The sequence below is a fragment of the Prionailurus bengalensis genome, chromosome B4 (genome assembly GCF_016509475.1).
Source record: "Prionailurus bengalensis isolate Pbe53 chromosome B4, Fcat_Pben_1.1_paternal_pri, whole genome shotgun sequence".
Classification (NCBI taxonomy): Eukaryota; Metazoa; Chordata; class Mammalia; order Carnivora; family Felidae; genus Prionailurus; species Prionailurus bengalensis.
Window position 1 is genome coordinate 48,965,833 of NC_057358.1, and position 17,405 is coordinate 48,983,237.

At 39.0% G+C, this 17,405-nt stretch overlaps 1 protein-coding gene across 2 annotated transcripts in view; it reads left to right on the forward strand.

Annotated features, from left to right (window-relative positions):
- The window catches only part of PTPRO (protein tyrosine phosphatase receptor type O), a 240,097-nt gene that overhangs the window by 146,734 nt on the left and 75,958 nt on the right, over nucleotides 1-17,405 (forward strand). For both annotated transcript variants that reach the window (XM_043561933.1, XM_043561934.1), the window contains exons 3-8: nucleotides 295-453; nucleotides 2,182-2,334; nucleotides 4,034-4,477; nucleotides 6,308-6,469; nucleotides 10,040-10,236; nucleotides 17,260-17,380. In XM_043561933.1, the coding sequence (XP_043417868.1) occupies nucleotides 295-453; nucleotides 2,182-2,334; nucleotides 4,034-4,477; nucleotides 6,308-6,469; nucleotides 10,040-10,236; nucleotides 17,260-17,380 (1,236 nt within the window). The remainder of the gene's footprint in view (nucleotides 1-294; nucleotides 454-2,181; nucleotides 2,335-4,033; nucleotides 4,478-6,307; nucleotides 6,470-10,039; nucleotides 10,237-17,259; nucleotides 17,381-17,405) is intronic.

Sequence of the window (17,405 nt, forward strand, 5' to 3'; positions counted from 1 at the left end):
GGTTGAATGGCAGTATTTAGATTTGCTCATCTTAGCTCTCAGGGTTGTTGCAAAGGCAAGTGGAAAAATGAATATGAAAGTTCTTTGAAAGGCACAAAACACCTTATAAATGTATTCTGTTAGTTACTGCTAAGTAGACCAGTCAGCTCATAAGTATGCAGCAGTTTAATGCTCATGGATAATAAAAGTATATAAGGTTTTGATAGGCATAATTTTTGCTGCTTTCAAGTACTGATAATGATTTTTGTCCCTTTTCCTCCACTTCCCCTTTCTCCATGTACTTCCCTTCTGCAGAACCCCTACCTGTAACCAGTGTTTCAATATATGACTATAAGCCTTCTCCTGAAACAGGAGTCCTGTTTGAAATTCATTATCCAGAAAAATATAATGTTTTCACAAGAGTAAACATAAGCTACTGGGAAGGTAAAGACTTCCGAACAATGCTATATAAAGGTAAGAGGCAAAAGGAAGAGTGATGAATGATAACGATTCCTTTTTACATGATGTTTGCCAAAAGGTCTTCTCTCTTGCTCTAAAGAGGTCTCAGGATTCACTATCTGACCGTGAAAGAACCATTACAAAGAAGTATTAATTAATGAAAATCTTGTCGTCATGAATGTTAGAACATCTGGTTTGCTAGAGTCACGTGCAATGCATAAGCATAAGAAATACTCAAATTATTACCACTTTATATGTGCAGCGTGTCTGGTACAAGAAATAAATTCAAACTTAAGCTTAGAAACACGTCACCCTACCACTTCCTTCCAGGTGTGTTAGAAGGGCATTTCTAGAACTAAGAAGCTAGAAAGTCACCTTCCACCAAGTTTGACTTGGAGGTGGTCCAAGACTATTCGCAAAGGCAAATGATAATGCTTTTGTGTACCCTTGGATGTATTTTTTATCTGTATGACCAGCTAAATGATTTCATGCATTAAAATACAAAAGTTGGTTTCATTGTTTGTACTGTCTTGATGGGAAAGGAGAAAGACAATCCTATGGGAATCAATCTCAAAAAAACCTGCTCAACCTCTCTGAGTAGACTCTTAGAGGATGATAGAGAAGGAAGGGTGGAGGGGAGCATTCAGCTCCATTGGGAGTGAATTGGGAAGGAAAGGAACCTAGAACTCTCAGGATACGACATGTAACATTTCTCTGTTGGCTGGTTATAACTGGAAACATGTATTAGGGAGGTGGAAAATGAGTCCCAAACTACACAGGGCATGATATCCAGAAAAGTGTCCTTTTGACTTGTTGCTTTTACAAACTCGTTTCTTCCATGAATATTTTTATGAGACATTGTTTAAAACACATGCATCGATTTTTATAGTTTTTGAAACTTTAAAAAATGAAATAAATATAATCATGAACTCCACAAATTAATCACATTTTTTATTTTCCATGAGAACAGATTATCTGCAAAATAATAAACGGGACCTTATTTGCTTAGTGATTGCCTGCAAATCCAAGTTCATGAATGACTGAGATGCGGTCTGTGGAATTTTTGTTGAGTTTAAAGCCAGCAGTTTTAAAATAAGTTAATTAATATGCTCTCCTTTTTAAGTTAATTAATTGTTTAAACTATTTTTGGCTTTTAGTTCAATAAGTGATATTTTTAGTTTCTTTGCCATGTTTCTTCCTGATTTGGATTGGAATTTAAATTTATTATTTTCCTAGTGTTTTCCAAATGAAATCCAGATTTGTATTTTCTTCTGTGTTTGATCAAGTGCTATCTGCCAACTCGCAGATAAACCATTCTACTTTAAGAATGGGCCAGTTTTTACAAGTGAGCCTAGTGAAAACATGTCTTACAAAATTATTTTTTCCTAAGTCATAAAGTGGCAAACTATCTTTGATTTTTATCATAAAGTAAATGGCTAGCATAAACCTAATCTCGATAATTTCTATATATTATCTTCTCCATTTAATGCACCAAATGTCCCTGCAATAAAAATTTAATTCCAATTGTATCCAATTCTTGTGGAAAAAGCTTTTCAGGATTTTGGACCGAAAGATCCAAATTTTCACCTCTAACCTTATGCCAAGTTTGTATTACAGACCATGCCAGAAGTTGAAGGGGATATTATTTTATGGCAATTTAATTATGATTGTTTAGAACTTCCTAAACAGACGTGGCATTTAGGAGACCAGAATTGTAATATAATTGATTTTTTTTCTTCTCAGATTTCTTTAAGGGAAAAACAGTATTTAATCACTGGCTGCCAGGAATATGTTATAGTAATATCACTTTTCAGCTGGTATCCGAGGCAACTTTTAATAAAAGTACTCTTGTGGAGTACAGTGGAGTCAGTCATGAACCCAAACAACATAGAACTGGTAAGTCTTCTGAAGAACCAAATTTAGTGAAAAAACAATTAAGTTATATGTTTGTTGCATATAAATATTCTATCATTCTAAGAAAAATTCTGTTCCAGAGCTAAGAAATGAGATACATATATATTTGTAATAGTATTAAACAAATTCTCTATCAGTGTAAGAAGAGGTGAGTAAAATATCCAAAAAAAAAATCTAAAATATATCAATGTAATCATAGATTTACAATCTTGGTTTGGAAAATAGTACATGATACGACTAAAAGTTACAATTAAGTGACTTAACATGACCAAGTAGACATCTATTATTCTATAACCTGGTAAAATGCTCATATGGCAGATAAACAGATAAGAGATGTTCTAGTACAGAATATAGATTATTCAAGGAAAATATTGGGATTCATGTGTATCTAAAACTTGGAGTGTTTAATTTTAGTAGCATCACTAATACGAAGCACGGTTATGGGATGGATGGATGGATGGATGGACATAAATACACACATACTCAATGCCTGTCACCAATACCAATATAGTTGACATTACCTGTGCCTAATGACATTACCTTTGCCTAAATTACTCATTACGAATGTTGGAGATGCCTTTCATATGAACGTTGGGAATGGACTGTAATAGATTACCCCTGAGGCCCTGCCAATCTGAATTCTAAGATGCTATGATTTTCATTAATTAGACCAACACAAACTATTTCAGCTAAATAAGTTATTCACCTCAATACACTTACAAATAAGAGTCTATTTGTATTTTTAATTATTCAGTTACAATACACTTACAAATAAATCACTTACAAATAAGAATCTGTTTGTATTTTTAATTATTCAGTTCAACTAAGGAAGCACTACCAACTGAGTGACTTCTACCTGGAAGTTGTTCTAAGTATGAGAGATGTAGACAAAATCCGGTGAGATAGGTTCCCTGTCCTCAAAAAATGGTAGAGATACAATACAAATGGCAATCATACATGGCAGAAGGTGATAAATGTCATAAGAGGTGCAAAGTTATATAACTGCACAGAGGAGGGAAAGATTAATTTTTATTAGAAATTCATGGACAAAGTGATATTTAAGCTGTTCTTTGAAGGATAGGTAGAAACTGTTGCAGGTAGAGACCATATGGTGTGCCTTCACAATTTTCTCCCTCTAGAAAAGTATACTTCCATAATTCACAAATTGATTTTGGGCTCATATATTTCATTCTAGAGAGGTAAGGTGTGAAGCCATATTTCTAACATGTGTGTTATTGTTTCTAGAGACATGTATTTACCTTTTCTAAGCGCAGCTGTGTCACAGGGAGCATTTTTATCTTGATAGCTAAAGTACACTATAGCTGCTTGTTGGTAAGAAAGTTCCAGTGGTGAGACTCAATTGCTTTAAAAGGAGATTTTGATAAGCCGAAGAATATTTACAAAGCTCTGCTTTGGGCATGGTGAAATTACCTGTTGGACAAGCATACTATCACTCGTTACTGTATTTGAAATATGAGTGGTGATACACCAATGTGAATACATCGTGCACAGAATCTTAGATAAATGTGTACTCCATTAGTTCCCGATGTAGATTATCTTTATATAGTAGTAGTAAAACGAACCTCTGTTTTGTAAATCCGCTGCATATTTGACTCACGAATAACTATTTGCTGTCATAGAATTAAAAATCACTCGAGAATGAACATTGTCTCCCTTACAGCCCCGTACCCACCTCGAAATATCTCAGTTCGCATTGTAAACTTGAACAAGAACAATTGGGAAGAGCAGAGTGGCAGTTTCCCAGAGGAATCCTTCATGAGATCACAAGATACAATGGGAAAAGACAGACTCTTCCGTTTTACAGACGAAACCCCAGAAATGCCCTCTGGCAACATTTCTTCTGGTTGGCCTGATTTTAACAGCAGTGACTACGAAACTACATCCCAGCCGTACTGGTGGGGCAGCGCATCGACAGCTCCTGAAAGCGAAGATGACTTTGTCAGCGTACTTCCCGTGGAGTATGAACATAACAGTACACTCGGTGACACTGAGAAATCAACATCAGGCTCCTTCTCATTTTTTCCTGTACAAATGATTTTGAACTGGTTACCACCCAAACCACCCACTGCCTTTGATGGGTTCCATATCCACATAGAAAGAGAAGGTAACGTAATGGGAAATCAGTGAAAATAGCAAACGGTGTGCAAAGGAAAGGAAATTGAAATGTTTTCAAACTAAATTTAGAAAAAAAGACTGCTGGTAGACAGTTAAGATTTCAAGATAAATGGTAAAGGAAGGGAAGAGTCTAATTGAGTAGCAACGTGGACTGAGATTAGAAAACAAAACTGAACAGGTAGGATCAGCATCCAAGGTTCGGGAAGCGTATAAATTGCAAGTTTTGACAACAGGACACGTTTCACTGCCCAACATGTCATGTACCCCCGGCCGCTGAGGGAAACCTTACGTTTGGAAAGATTTTGATTAAAGTTGTAACCATCACAATTACAAAATATCCTGGAGAAATGTTCTGTTTTCCAGGACACAATTTGTGGAAGCATGCAGCAAAACAGTCTTCCTGACAGGATGGCTGCTTTCCCAAAGGGGTCAGACCTGTGTACTGCTTATCTAGGGACTCTTACTTGCCTTAGGGTGTGCGCCCCTCTGGAGCCAGTACCACTCACGTTTTCCTGAAGAGGAGCTGGTAATAAAATAGAAAACGCACAGCAACTGATAGTCTCACTACAGCTGCTGTATTGTGTCTCATGTTCATGTATCCAGCATCTCAGAGCCATTCTTTGTATTTTAGCCCTTACCATAAGAAAAACGGTCATGGCCTTCAGTAAACTTGGGTCATGAATCACATCCAAATTGTTTGGTAGATTTTTATAGTCATTTGCTGTTTTGTTTCTAAAATAACATTCTTTGTTTTATACTTTCCAGTCCAGTAGTTTGGGTGATAAAAGTTGTCAAGTTGGCAAAATTTGAAGTTCCAAATAATAGCTTTATTTCAGAGTAGGGCATTAGTATCATGGACTCTGATGTATTATATATTGTTTGCTCTTATTTTATTTAATAGAGGAAGATATCAAAAGCTGTGGATTCCTCTATGCTGGATTATAGCACAATCAACCATACCCATATATTGTATAAAGTTGAAATCCTTTGTCATTTCCAATTATTCGAGTCAACAGTCTTAACATTTGCCTGGGATTACTTGTATAAAGTAATCTGTCTTAGTCTGCCCTTAGTTTATTTGTCTCTTATTTTTCCATTCCTTAATATATTCTATGGAAAATAGGATCCCTTAACTCAGAATTTTTTTTAAACGAGTATTTCTGTGCAGGTTCAGTCATGCTTTTATGTGACTGCAATGTGTTCTGTTGAAGGCTATTGTAGTCACCAACGGGTGAGAACAACTTCAAATGCAGTAATAAGCAGCAGGAGATGAACTTTGAAGCAATGTAAAAATCATTTTTACTTTTAGAAGTTCTGGAAGAAAACAGATGAAGGGAGCATATTGCAAGTGTCAGAAAATCTGCCCAGAAGAATTATTTCTAACTAGAAAGAGTTCAGCTTATTTAAAGGCGTTTCTGGATATTTAATACTACCACCAAGAATTTATAAGATACTTTGTTGCCTGTTATTTTTTTATTCCTTATATCTAGATGAAAAAGTCAACTATTTTGATCTTTTCCTCACATTCTACTATTATTGTGTGCATATAATGTTGTTGGGAAACCGTACAGGAGAATCCCTAAGTTTTCTTGATTTCGATGCCAAATTTTAGTTTGGTTATTTAAAAGTATTATGAAAACCAATTTGAATACTTAGTCATCTTTTTTTATAGCACCTTTGATTAAGATGTGTGATATAACGTGACAAAAGGAAAGAAACAATATTTTAAAAACTACTTTTTTTATTAATTGACTTGTTTACATTCGAGGCCCTTTCAGATTCCAATTCATATATATTCTCTTTTTTACATATGATTCAGAAAACTTTACTGAATATTTGACAGTGGATGAAGAAGCGCATGAATTTGTCGCAGAGCTGAAGGAGCCTGGGAAATATAAGTTATCTGTAACAACTTTTAGCTCCTCAGGATCTTGTGAAACTCGAAAAAGTCAGTCAGCAAAATCACTCAGTTTTTATATCAGTAAGTACCAAAGGGATTATGTTGTACTTACAGGGGGACTAGGACAATGGAACCGGGGAGATTAATGATGCTCCAGCATCAATGATTCATCAAACCTCAGAGACCCTGAGAAATCTTCAAGGTCAGGGGAGGCCCAGATCCATGAGATTTTGACAGCAGAGGAAATATATGTATGTTTAATAGTAGCAGACCTACTCAGAGGTTTAGCTTACAGATTTTTTTTATTATTGTGATAATTGAACATTATTAAGCTGACTTTCCACACTAGCCATCGCAAACTCTCCAAGGACATGGACGCACTGTTTAGGAAATATGGCTTTTGTTTAAGGCCGTATAGAAAATTGATATTTTTGGACTATGTGAAAGGTCTCGCTAGAATGTTGAGCGTATACAATTCAAAGGACAAACAAAGATTCATGGGTAGTGGGACCTAGGTGGTTGCCATAAATTTGGCACAAGAGGACAAAGCTAGAGCATCCTAGAAGCCCCGGTGCCAAGTCTTAGGGTGGCTTCTACTGATGCCATGAGGGGCAAGAGTAAAGTAATTACTGCCTCTAAAAGCTGCACAAATCGTGCGTGTCTGTAATGCTTTTAGCTAATCTGAATGTTCACTAGAGGTTTAGAGGTCAAAAATCAGTTCAAAGCAGTTAGATGTGTCTCCAATCAGAAGAAAGGAAAAACCAGGAGGCAGTGGATAAAAACTGCTCATCAAAAAGGATGGCCACCCTATACTTTATCTCCCTCTCCAAAGGCAAAATACCACCTTTTGTCAATCCTCAGAAAGGTGGGTGGGAGAATGAGAAGGGAGGTAGAGGGGAGAGATCAGCTTATTTCACAGCTGAAAAATGTTGCAAATGACCCATGTAGCATTTCTATTTAAGAAACCAAAAATGCCGTCCCTGATAAGAGGCCTAAAGATCCGTTAGATATACAGAAAGATTAGTCCTAATTGTTTGCACATCGATCTTTGACCTGAAGTCACTTGAGAATGAGGACAAAGTTTAGTATTCCATTTTTTCTGAACCTGACAATGTCTCCTTAACCAAAAGGTTTCCTGGCCTGTCAGTAGAGGCCCACCGCAAGTGTGAAGAGCATCCAGGAACACTCCCTCAGCTATTCTAACCTCGCTTGGCTTTCCCTTCTCTGAATTGCTCCTGTGTTTCATAGTGCTCAGCACAAAATACAGAATTTATTTGTGTATGATATTTCTCTCGATTTCTTTTATATGTGTACATCTCGCTTCTCATACCAAATTACAAAATCCTAGCCTGGGGTTATACTATTGATGTATTAATTCTGCTGTACCTTCAACCAACAAGTAATTCACTGAACTACTTTCATGCGTCAGGCACTCTGCCCTAGAGTATCCAAATTGACTAGTGCTATTGAGAATGTGTCAGAATTGCTCCAAAATATAATTATTTCAAAGAGGTACCTATTAATATTCATCTAGAAAAATATAAGGCACTAAAATTTTTGTTTTTTCTCTGCCAATAAAAGAATAATATTTGTAGTACTTAGGATATTCTATTCTGCAGTAGTGGGTCATTCAGGTGTACTATATACATATCTTTAGTTTAAAACAGGACAATATAGATATAAATACTATACTTACCTGAGTAAGCCCCTACACACAGTGTAGTCTCACACCAGCTAAATTCTATTCACAGACCATTTTCCTGATCCAAGCCGGGTGGGAGTTAAGCTATGACATTAATATTTATTACATTTCATTCAGATTTATGGTTTTTTTTGTTGCATTATGATTTCTAGGTATGTAGCTCTGAAGGTTTTCCTTCAGAGATGAGAAGTAAGGTAGAAACTTATATGAGTCCCCCAACAGCCTTACATTTCAATTACCCCCATTTTTCAGGTGGAAAAAACTAATTCATGGAAAGTTTAATGACTTTCCCAAGCGTCCAAGTGAGGACTAGACCTAGGAATATTTGCTAGCAAAGTCCGTTTCCATGTAGCCTGCAATGACCTGTTACCTTGGCTCGATTATCAAATAAGTGAACTTATTTTCCTTATTCCCACTTTGGCTCTCTGTGCACCTGCTACCCCAGTAATCTTCATAACAGTGTTAACACTTCACATTTACATAGTTCTCTAACACGTATAATCTCATTTGATCCCAGCGACAGATGGCATCATGATAAATTGTCACAAAGCAATGACCCAGGAGACGGGGGGTCTGGGTTGGGCCCCAAGCACTTATTAGCTCTGTGACACTGGACATGCCATTCGCATCTCTGGGCCTCAGTTTCCTCATCAGTTAAATGAGGTATCGGATCTCTGAAGTTGTCAATCCTAACATTCTATGATTTATCCATTTGGCCATTTGGCCATTTATCCATCTGAGATTCAGAGATGTTAAATCATTTGCCCAGTCATTTGCTCACTAATGAGCAAAACTGAGTCTGGGTCAACGTACCTGTCTCCAAACCAATGTTTTCATAGTGCCTCCAGAAGTGTCGTGGAGGTGTTAAGAGCATGGATTCTGGAACCAGCCTTCCTGTGTATGAATCCCAGCTCTACTTTCCCTTTCTCTGCCTCAGTTTCCTCATCTGACAGTGGAAGGAGGACTAGTACTTATCTCATAGGTCTGTCATGAAAATTAAAGGATTAAACTATGTAAACATATAAAAGCTTCAAACAGAGCCTGATACATGGTGAATGCCAGGTCTCTTCTTTGCCACCACTATTATGGTCATTTTTTATTGTCTTTATCTCCCTTGCCCCCTTTGCTGTGAGCTGGAGACTGCTCTCCCCTGCAGAGCCACTTCCTTCTTTTCCCTTCATGGGTTCCAGCCCAGGAAGACACTCAGAAGTGTATCCTAAGCAAATAAAGAAAAGTTATGCATTTGCATTTCAACAAGGACTTTCTGTAGATAATAACCATCTTAACACTTCTTGAGTCCTTACTATGTGTCAGGCACTGTGCTAATAACCACTTTAAAAACTTAAGAGAACAAAGCTAATGGTGGGCATTTCTATGCTGATACTTTATAATGAGGAACCCACCGCGACCCTCAAATGATCACCCGGATTGCAGGCAGCTTCTATAATTGAGCCAGCCCGTTTGCCTGTTTCTTCTCTCATACAGTCACACCCCGCCTCTTTGATCCTGCTGTTACCAAATTTAAAATCTTTTCACACGATGGCACTCGAGGCTAATTTGAATCTCAAAGTAATTATTTCTAGAGACCGAAGGTCCTAACAGCAAAGGAACCATAAACACTGATGAAATGCCCCACCCAGTGTTTGTTAGAAGAGAAGTAGATTCTCTCGGGTGGAGAATTGACCAGCGTCACCTCAGATGCACATAACAGCTGACTTAGAGCTTCTCTCTGTCCCTAGAACTGATTTCGTTGCTGCTGCCACTGCTGTTCGGGCAGTGGTGAGACCAGCTGGGCAGAGAACATACAGACGTGCCGGTCCAGCTGCCGGTCTTACTTTGAGTATCTTTGTAAGGGCCAAAGGAGAACAACATGATTTTTAAAAGGAGACTCTTTTATCTCAACCAGCTCGGTATGACACCTCCCTTGTGTTCTTATGTGAAATGTTCAGGCCCGTCAGGAGAGTGGATCGAAGAACTGACTGAGAAGCCCCAGCATGTGAGCGTCCACGTTTTAAGCTCAACCACCGCTTTGATGTCCTGGACGTCTTCCCAAGAGAACTACAATGGCACCATCGTGTCTGTGGTGTCACTCACCTGCCAGAAACAAAAGGAGAGCCAGAGGCTAGAAAAGCAGTACTGCACTCAGGTAAAGGAACAGAAAACAATGCTGACGGGCTCATTCACCTGCTGTGGCACAGCCAGACAGGCAGAGCCAGGAGGCCGGTGCGAGAGGCTGTGCTGAGGTCTCCCCCGGGTGCGTTGTGCACGGGGGATGAGTGTGCATGGCTCTTCAGTGACTGTCTTCCTCCCTGTCCCTCTCAGGACTACCATCTCCCGTTTATTTCCATGCCTCATTCAGGAGACCTACGAAGGTGGGGGGGGCACCTGGGGGCTTAGTCGGTTAAGCGTCCGACTTCGGCTCAGGTCATGATCTCATAGCTGGTGAGTTCGAGCCCCGCGTTGGGCTCTGTGCTGACAGTTCAGAGCCTGGAGCCTGCTTGGGATTCTGTGTCTCCCTCTCTCTCTGCCCCTCCCCTGCTCACACTCTGTCTCTCTCTCTCAAAAATAAACATTAAAAAACTTAAGGGAAAAAAAGAGACCTAGGATGTGGCAGGTACTCTGATAGATGTTGGGGATCTAGATAATTTCTGTGCATCTGCCCCTTGCAGAGTTTATAATCTAGTGAGAACAGAGCATAAGGGAACATACAGTTACTGCAGAGTATAAAATAAGGCCCAGGGAGCCCTTATGAGTTCACAGAAAGAAAGAGCTGGGCATGAGTAAATATGGATTGGGGCAAGAGGATTGGGAAAACTGGCCAGAGAAACTTTTACCTGGCAAGGAGACAACCAAGCAGAAGATTCTGGGGAGTTTTTGTTTGTTTGTTTTACTTTTCCCATTTTCTTTTTCTTGTTATTTAAACTACAAAAAATAATTCATGCTCACCGGAAAACTAATTCAAAAATTAAAAGTACGAAAGGAAAAAAACTCCCCCTTCACTAATCGCAGCTAAGAAGAGCTTTTTAAAAAATTTTTTTTAAATGTTTATTTATTTTTGAGAGAGAGAGATAGAGTGGGAGCCAGGGAGGGGCAGAGAGAGAGGGAGACACAGAATCAGAAGCAGGCTCCAGGTTCTGAGCTCTCAGCACAGAGCCTGATGTCAGAGGCTTAACCCACTGAGCCACCCAGGTGCCCCGTTGAGGAGAGCTTTGAAGGAGAAATAGGACTTAGCTGAGCACAAGGGAGCATGAAGGGCAAGTGGAAATGGGGTGCAAATCATTAGTTCTGGGAATGGCTACCAGAGTGAGCTTTCAGGCCCAACCATCCATCCGGAGGGAAACCCTGCCACGTGGGCCCCGGGGCAGATCCTGCAGTCCGTCGCCCAGAAGTATCCACAGGGAGCCTGGTGCCCAGCCGTACTTTCCCAAAACTTGGTTTTATTTTTTCATACGGTCAAATGTACTGATTCTTGGTGTCTTACAAACAGAGTATTTACTTCCCCGCAGGTAAAATTATCAACTCGTGTGTCATACACTGGAAATGTAATACTCAAATACAACAGTTGCTATATGAAAGCTTTTAGGGCATTTAATGAAATTCAAAGAGTGAGAAACTTGAAACTGATAAGATGAATTTAGGAATCCTGGCCTTTGGAGTGCCAGAAAGGCTTAAAAGTTCTGAGATACGCTTTTACTTGAGGATGAGGCTACCCCTTGACTTCAATTAAATTAAGGAGTAAATATGCTAAACAGATTAACTTGTAATCACGACTCACTGTGCAGTTTACTAGCTTCCTTTCCTGAGCCTACCGAAAACGGCTGACTGGTTACATTGCTAGAAACATCCGTTTCTCTTACAGAACATGACATAGAACTTGACTGCTCCAAGGTACATTGCTTCGCCCTTCATCTGATGTACAAATTCTGTATCTTTTGCATAGAAGCCAAAGGCTAACGGTATAGATAGAGTTTGTAAATTATAAATGAGCCAGAAAAGGCTGGTCTAAGTGTACTTTGACAGTGCCTTCTTGAGATGCAAACATGAAACTGTTAAGGATTACAGGCAAGAAGGCCAATATTTAGAATGGAGGGTGGGATCTAGACCCGCCCGGATCTAGACCCGGGATCTAGACCTCACTGTGTGAGGCATTATCTCAATTAGCACAGGAACATTTTGAAGATTTTATTATTACACCAACATTATCCATTGCCTCACTATACACTCATGCATGCGCGCGCACACACACACACACACACACACACACACACAGGCACACACATATGTTTAGACGAGGAAACATTATTCAAAAAGTCTCAAAAACTGGCCTGCAGTCACGTGGCCATTAATCAAAAGAATCCAGAAGACAGTATCACCAGTACCTGTCTGACTTGGGCTTATTTCCTAAAGCAACTGTTATCCAGAAAAAAAAAATTTAATAGTTCTTTAATTCTGTCTGCAGTGGTACTGTGATTGCATTCAACAGGAAATTCAAGATTTCCTGCAGCTCAAAAATAAGAGTGATTCTAAGGCTAAACACATACAGTAGTCCCTCCCCTTATTCATGATTTCACTTTCCATGGATTCAGTCACCCATGGTCACCCACGGGCCAGAAGCAGATGATCCTCCTGTGACATATAGTCAGAAGGTCAATAGTAGCCTAGCGATAGGTCGCAGTTTCTACGTCATTCATCTCACTCTGTCTCATCACACAGACATTTTATCGTGTCACGGCACCATAAGAAGAGAGCGTATAGTCTTTGACACAGACTACATTCACACAACTTTAATTACAGTATACTGTGTAATTGTTTTTACTATTGGTTATCGTTGATCTCTTACTGTCCCTGATTTATAAATTAAACTTTACAATAGGTTTATAGGTATGTAGGTATAAGAAGAAACAGAGTACATACAGGGTTCGGTACTACCCATGGTTTCAGGCGTCCACTGGGGGTCTTAGAACACAGAATCCCCTGCAGATAAGGCGGGACTACTTAAGATAATGCTTCACTATTCGATACTTTCACTCTCCCGACTTGGCATCTACCACTGACTATACCACAGGATCGTTGTTTATATATCACCCAGGTCATCCATGAGAGTTACTGCGAGTACCGTTACCCTCCCTTATACCACCGCTGATTTCTGCATGCTAGGTGGGTCCTAGTGCAAGATCCTAGAAATAAAACAAATTTGACTCGAACCTTGAGTTCATGAGGCTTAGAGTCTGGCCTTCCATGGACCCATTAATTTGAACTTGTCCAAATCCCGCATGTGCTCTTCATGTCTGGTTGTTGTTTCGTGTATAAGTTTGCGGGCAACAAATGTTTGTGGAAAAGGGTGTTTTGCATTGCATGCCCCCTAACAACCATCGTGGTGCTTTTCATTAATAAATATATGAGGAACATAAAGTCTGTGCTCCATCAGTGTTATACATAAAGGACCCTGTCAATTCTTCAAAGTAAACGTGCTCTCAGTACTTTCTCTGAAGACTCACACACAATCCTAAATTTCAGGATTAAAAAACATTACATAATATATGTATGTATATTTTATTTTTTTTTAATTTATTTTTGAGACAGGGAGAGACAGAGCATGAACAGGGGAGGGTCAGAGAGAGAGAGACACAGAATCTGAAACAGGCTCCAGGCTCTGAGCTGTCAGCACAGAGCCCGACGCGGGGCTCAAACTCACGGACTGCGAGATTACGACCTGGGCAGAAGTCAGCCGCTTAACCGACTGAGCCACCCAGGCGCCCCTGTATATTTATTTTTAATGTGATCTGCCTTGGTCCCTAAGTGCCTTCCAACAATTTACACACCCTGTTATTTAATAGTCTGCATGTATTTCCTGTGCTAAGACATCTTTCCTCCTATTTCTTTAGCTGAAGAGGGATAAGGACTGGTGCCTCATTGGAGAGGCATTGGGCTGAACAGAATTCTCTGAAATGGAGACCAAGTGAGCTGGGAAAGGGAGAGAGGAAATAGTGAAATGCAAAGATGGGATGAAAATTGGGGAAGGGGATGTGGAATGATCCTCTGGAGAATAAAATACATATTATACACATTATTTACTAAGTAGAGTGCAGTGTACCTACTCCCAAGGCGGTCCAAGATAAATAAAGAGTGTGGAGGGATAAAAGCACAGATACCAGCTGGCAGCTTAGCAAATATTCGAAAACAGGGTGGCAGAAAGGAGTTGGTGTTTATTAATTGTTACCAAGGTTATTTGCAACACCGTTGCCCTCTTCTCCTTTTTTTTTTAGTAGTGTGATGTATATACATATAGTTGCTTCTTATTGAAAAATCGAATCATGTCCCTAGGATGAATATATTATGATGGCATATTTTTTGCATTGAGGTATAATTATCACATTATATTATATTAATGTCAGGTTGCAGCATAATGATTCAAGAGTCACATACATTGCAAGATGACCATCCCAATAGGTCTAGTTGCCATCCATCACCATACAAAGTTACAAAATTTTTTTTCTAGGGATGAGAACATTTAAGATTTACTCTCCTAGCAATTTTCAGATAGGCGATACAATATTACTAACTATAGTCATCACCACGCTGCATGTTACAGCCCCGTGACTTGTTTATTTCATAACTGGAAGTTTGTACCTCTTGACCCCCTTCACCCATGTCATCTTCCTGTGAACCCCTCTCCCCTCTGGCCACCCCCATTCTGTTCCCCATACCTATGAGCTTTGTTTTGTTTTGTCTGTTCATTTGTTTTGCTTTCTAGTTTCCTCACAGTGAAATCATACTATATTTGCCTTTCTCTTACTTATTTCAATAGTAAAATACCCTCAGGATATTAAATATGATGGCAAACTTAAGTGGCTATGACTTCAGGTAGTCATTTGAATAATCAGAATCAAGTAGTTGCCTAAAATATTATCAAACCAAAGAGATTTAACGCCACCCTGAAGTAATCTACGCTTTGTCTGTCCTGCTATTCTAAATATTCTAAAGGAGTGATTGATGAGCTAGGTTAACATTCACAGGCATGCCTACATGTGCATAATATGTTGTTAAGTCTTAAAGGAAAGTTCGGAGCGACATTGATAATGCAACACCTATATGGTTCAATATAATATTGTTTATTTATATATGTGTGTAGGAGGGTCTGGAAGATTGTCCCCCAAAATGCTGGAAGTGGGGGGGGAGGAGGATAGAAAAATTGCCAGTTAACTTCATTTGCTCTTCTGTTGGGTGAATAACTTTTGCAATGCGCATTATTAGTTTTATCATTTAAAAATGTATTTTAAAGAAATAAGCCAATGTTGCTTAGTTGTGCACAGCATACACATTCTTATTCATAGTTTGTCTCTTCAGGAAATGCTCCATCAGATGAGAATATCTAGTTGGCTAACTTTACCTAGATGGCTTCCAGCAGAATTCACATTCTAAAACATGGGCAAGGACGCTTGGGTGGCTCAGTCAGTTGAGCGCCCAACTCTTGATGTTTGCTCAGGTGGTGATCTCCGTGGTCATGAACTCGTGATCTGGCAGTCACAAGGTGGAACCCTGAGCCACACTCAGTGCGGAGCCTGACTGGGATCCTCTGTCTCCCTCTCTCTCTGCCCTCCCCAACTCATGCTCTTTCTTTCTGTCTCTGTCTCTCTCAAAATAAATAAATAGACTTGTGAAAATAATAATAATTTTTAAAAAAGTAAAACATGGGCAAAAAATTCTGGTATGAGTGAGTAGGAAAGAAGGGGCGGAAATGCTATTTTATGAATTCAACTTCATTTTATTTTGTTTAAGTTACTGGAAAAGAAATTATGGTATGCTGCTCCCCCTACTTACATTTAGAGCAAGTTGTCCCAACTCAAGTTAAACAATTCCTATTGTGTAGAATCAGTTTCTGGTGTTAGAAAGGCTTAAAATTCATATCCATGAATTCTGTATTTATTCTTAAAATCATAACGAAGCTTAAAAAAAAACCTTATAGCATAGGTAAGCTGTCAACATTATTGTTCTTCTTTGATTTCTTTCTGGTCCTTTCCACAGTAATTTTACAATGTTATACACCCTAGAGGCCAAAAATTGATGAGGAGTGAATTATCTTTATTGAATCTCTAGTTTCAATAGAAACCTGTGAGGTATATAAGCATCCTCACCTGTGAGGTATATAATAGTATTATCTATAGTTTATCAATCATGAAGCCACGCTAAGAATTATAAATAAATTCCCATGCTGATAAGAGGTAGAGTCGGGATTTGATTTCAGGCAGTCTGAATAGAGAACCTGTATTCTCTCTACTAAGCAAGGCTGTCTTCAATATCATAGGCATTAAAGGTCACATTTCTTGACCTGTAAACTGAACCATTAATCCTAGTGCATGCCAACATTTAACTTTAATAAGTACATTTTTTTTAATGTACATTTCGTTCATCTGTTGGTTGTTTTTCTCTATATTGTATTTGTTACCTAACCAAAAGTTAAAAAAAAAAAAAGAACAGTAAAGAAGGGCTCATCTATATGAGAAATATTTTCTACAACATTATTTTAAGGGGTCACAATAGCCTTCAGAAGCATTTCCTACTGTATCTTGATGCTTAGTCCCAGACTTGCCTGTAACAGCCATTGGAGGTCACAACACTAGGCTTCCAGTCCCAACACTGCATCTGAATATGTGACCTTGGCCATTTCCTGGTTTTACTGTTTTGATCTATTAAATGAGATATTTGGAGCAGATAATCTCTGAGGTCATTTCCTTCTCTATAATTAGATATTATATGCTTCTTAGTGACGAGAGACCAAAGACATTCCTGCACTGATCTTTGTATGTTTTTAGCTGACACTACAATTTAGGATGTCAGACTACCCTTATGGTATTGCTGATTTGATTATGGTTAGAGGCTGATGTGTCTCTAGTGTACATGGTTCAAATTGACATTGATGGTATAAAGCAGTTCACGGGGCTTATTAAATCCAGCCGTAGAATTTGAATGTTCCGGGTTCCCTTCAGTGTTCACATAAACTATAAATCATGCTAATTTTGAAATCTGACCTTCCCCAGAACGAGCAAAGACTTCTGGATTTCAAAGGCGTCTGCGGCTCCACAAAGAGTCCCTGAATATGGTATCAGCCTCTGTGTCACATTCTGAAAGCCCACCTCTAAATAAATCATGTTGGGTGTTTGGTTTAAAGGTGAACTCAAGCAAATCTATCATTGAAAATCTGGTTCCCGGTGCCCAGTACCAGGTCGTGATGTATCTAAGAAAAGGCCCTTTGATTGGCCCACCTTCAGATCCTGTGACATTTGCTATCGGTAAGTTGCCAGCCTCAAGAATTAT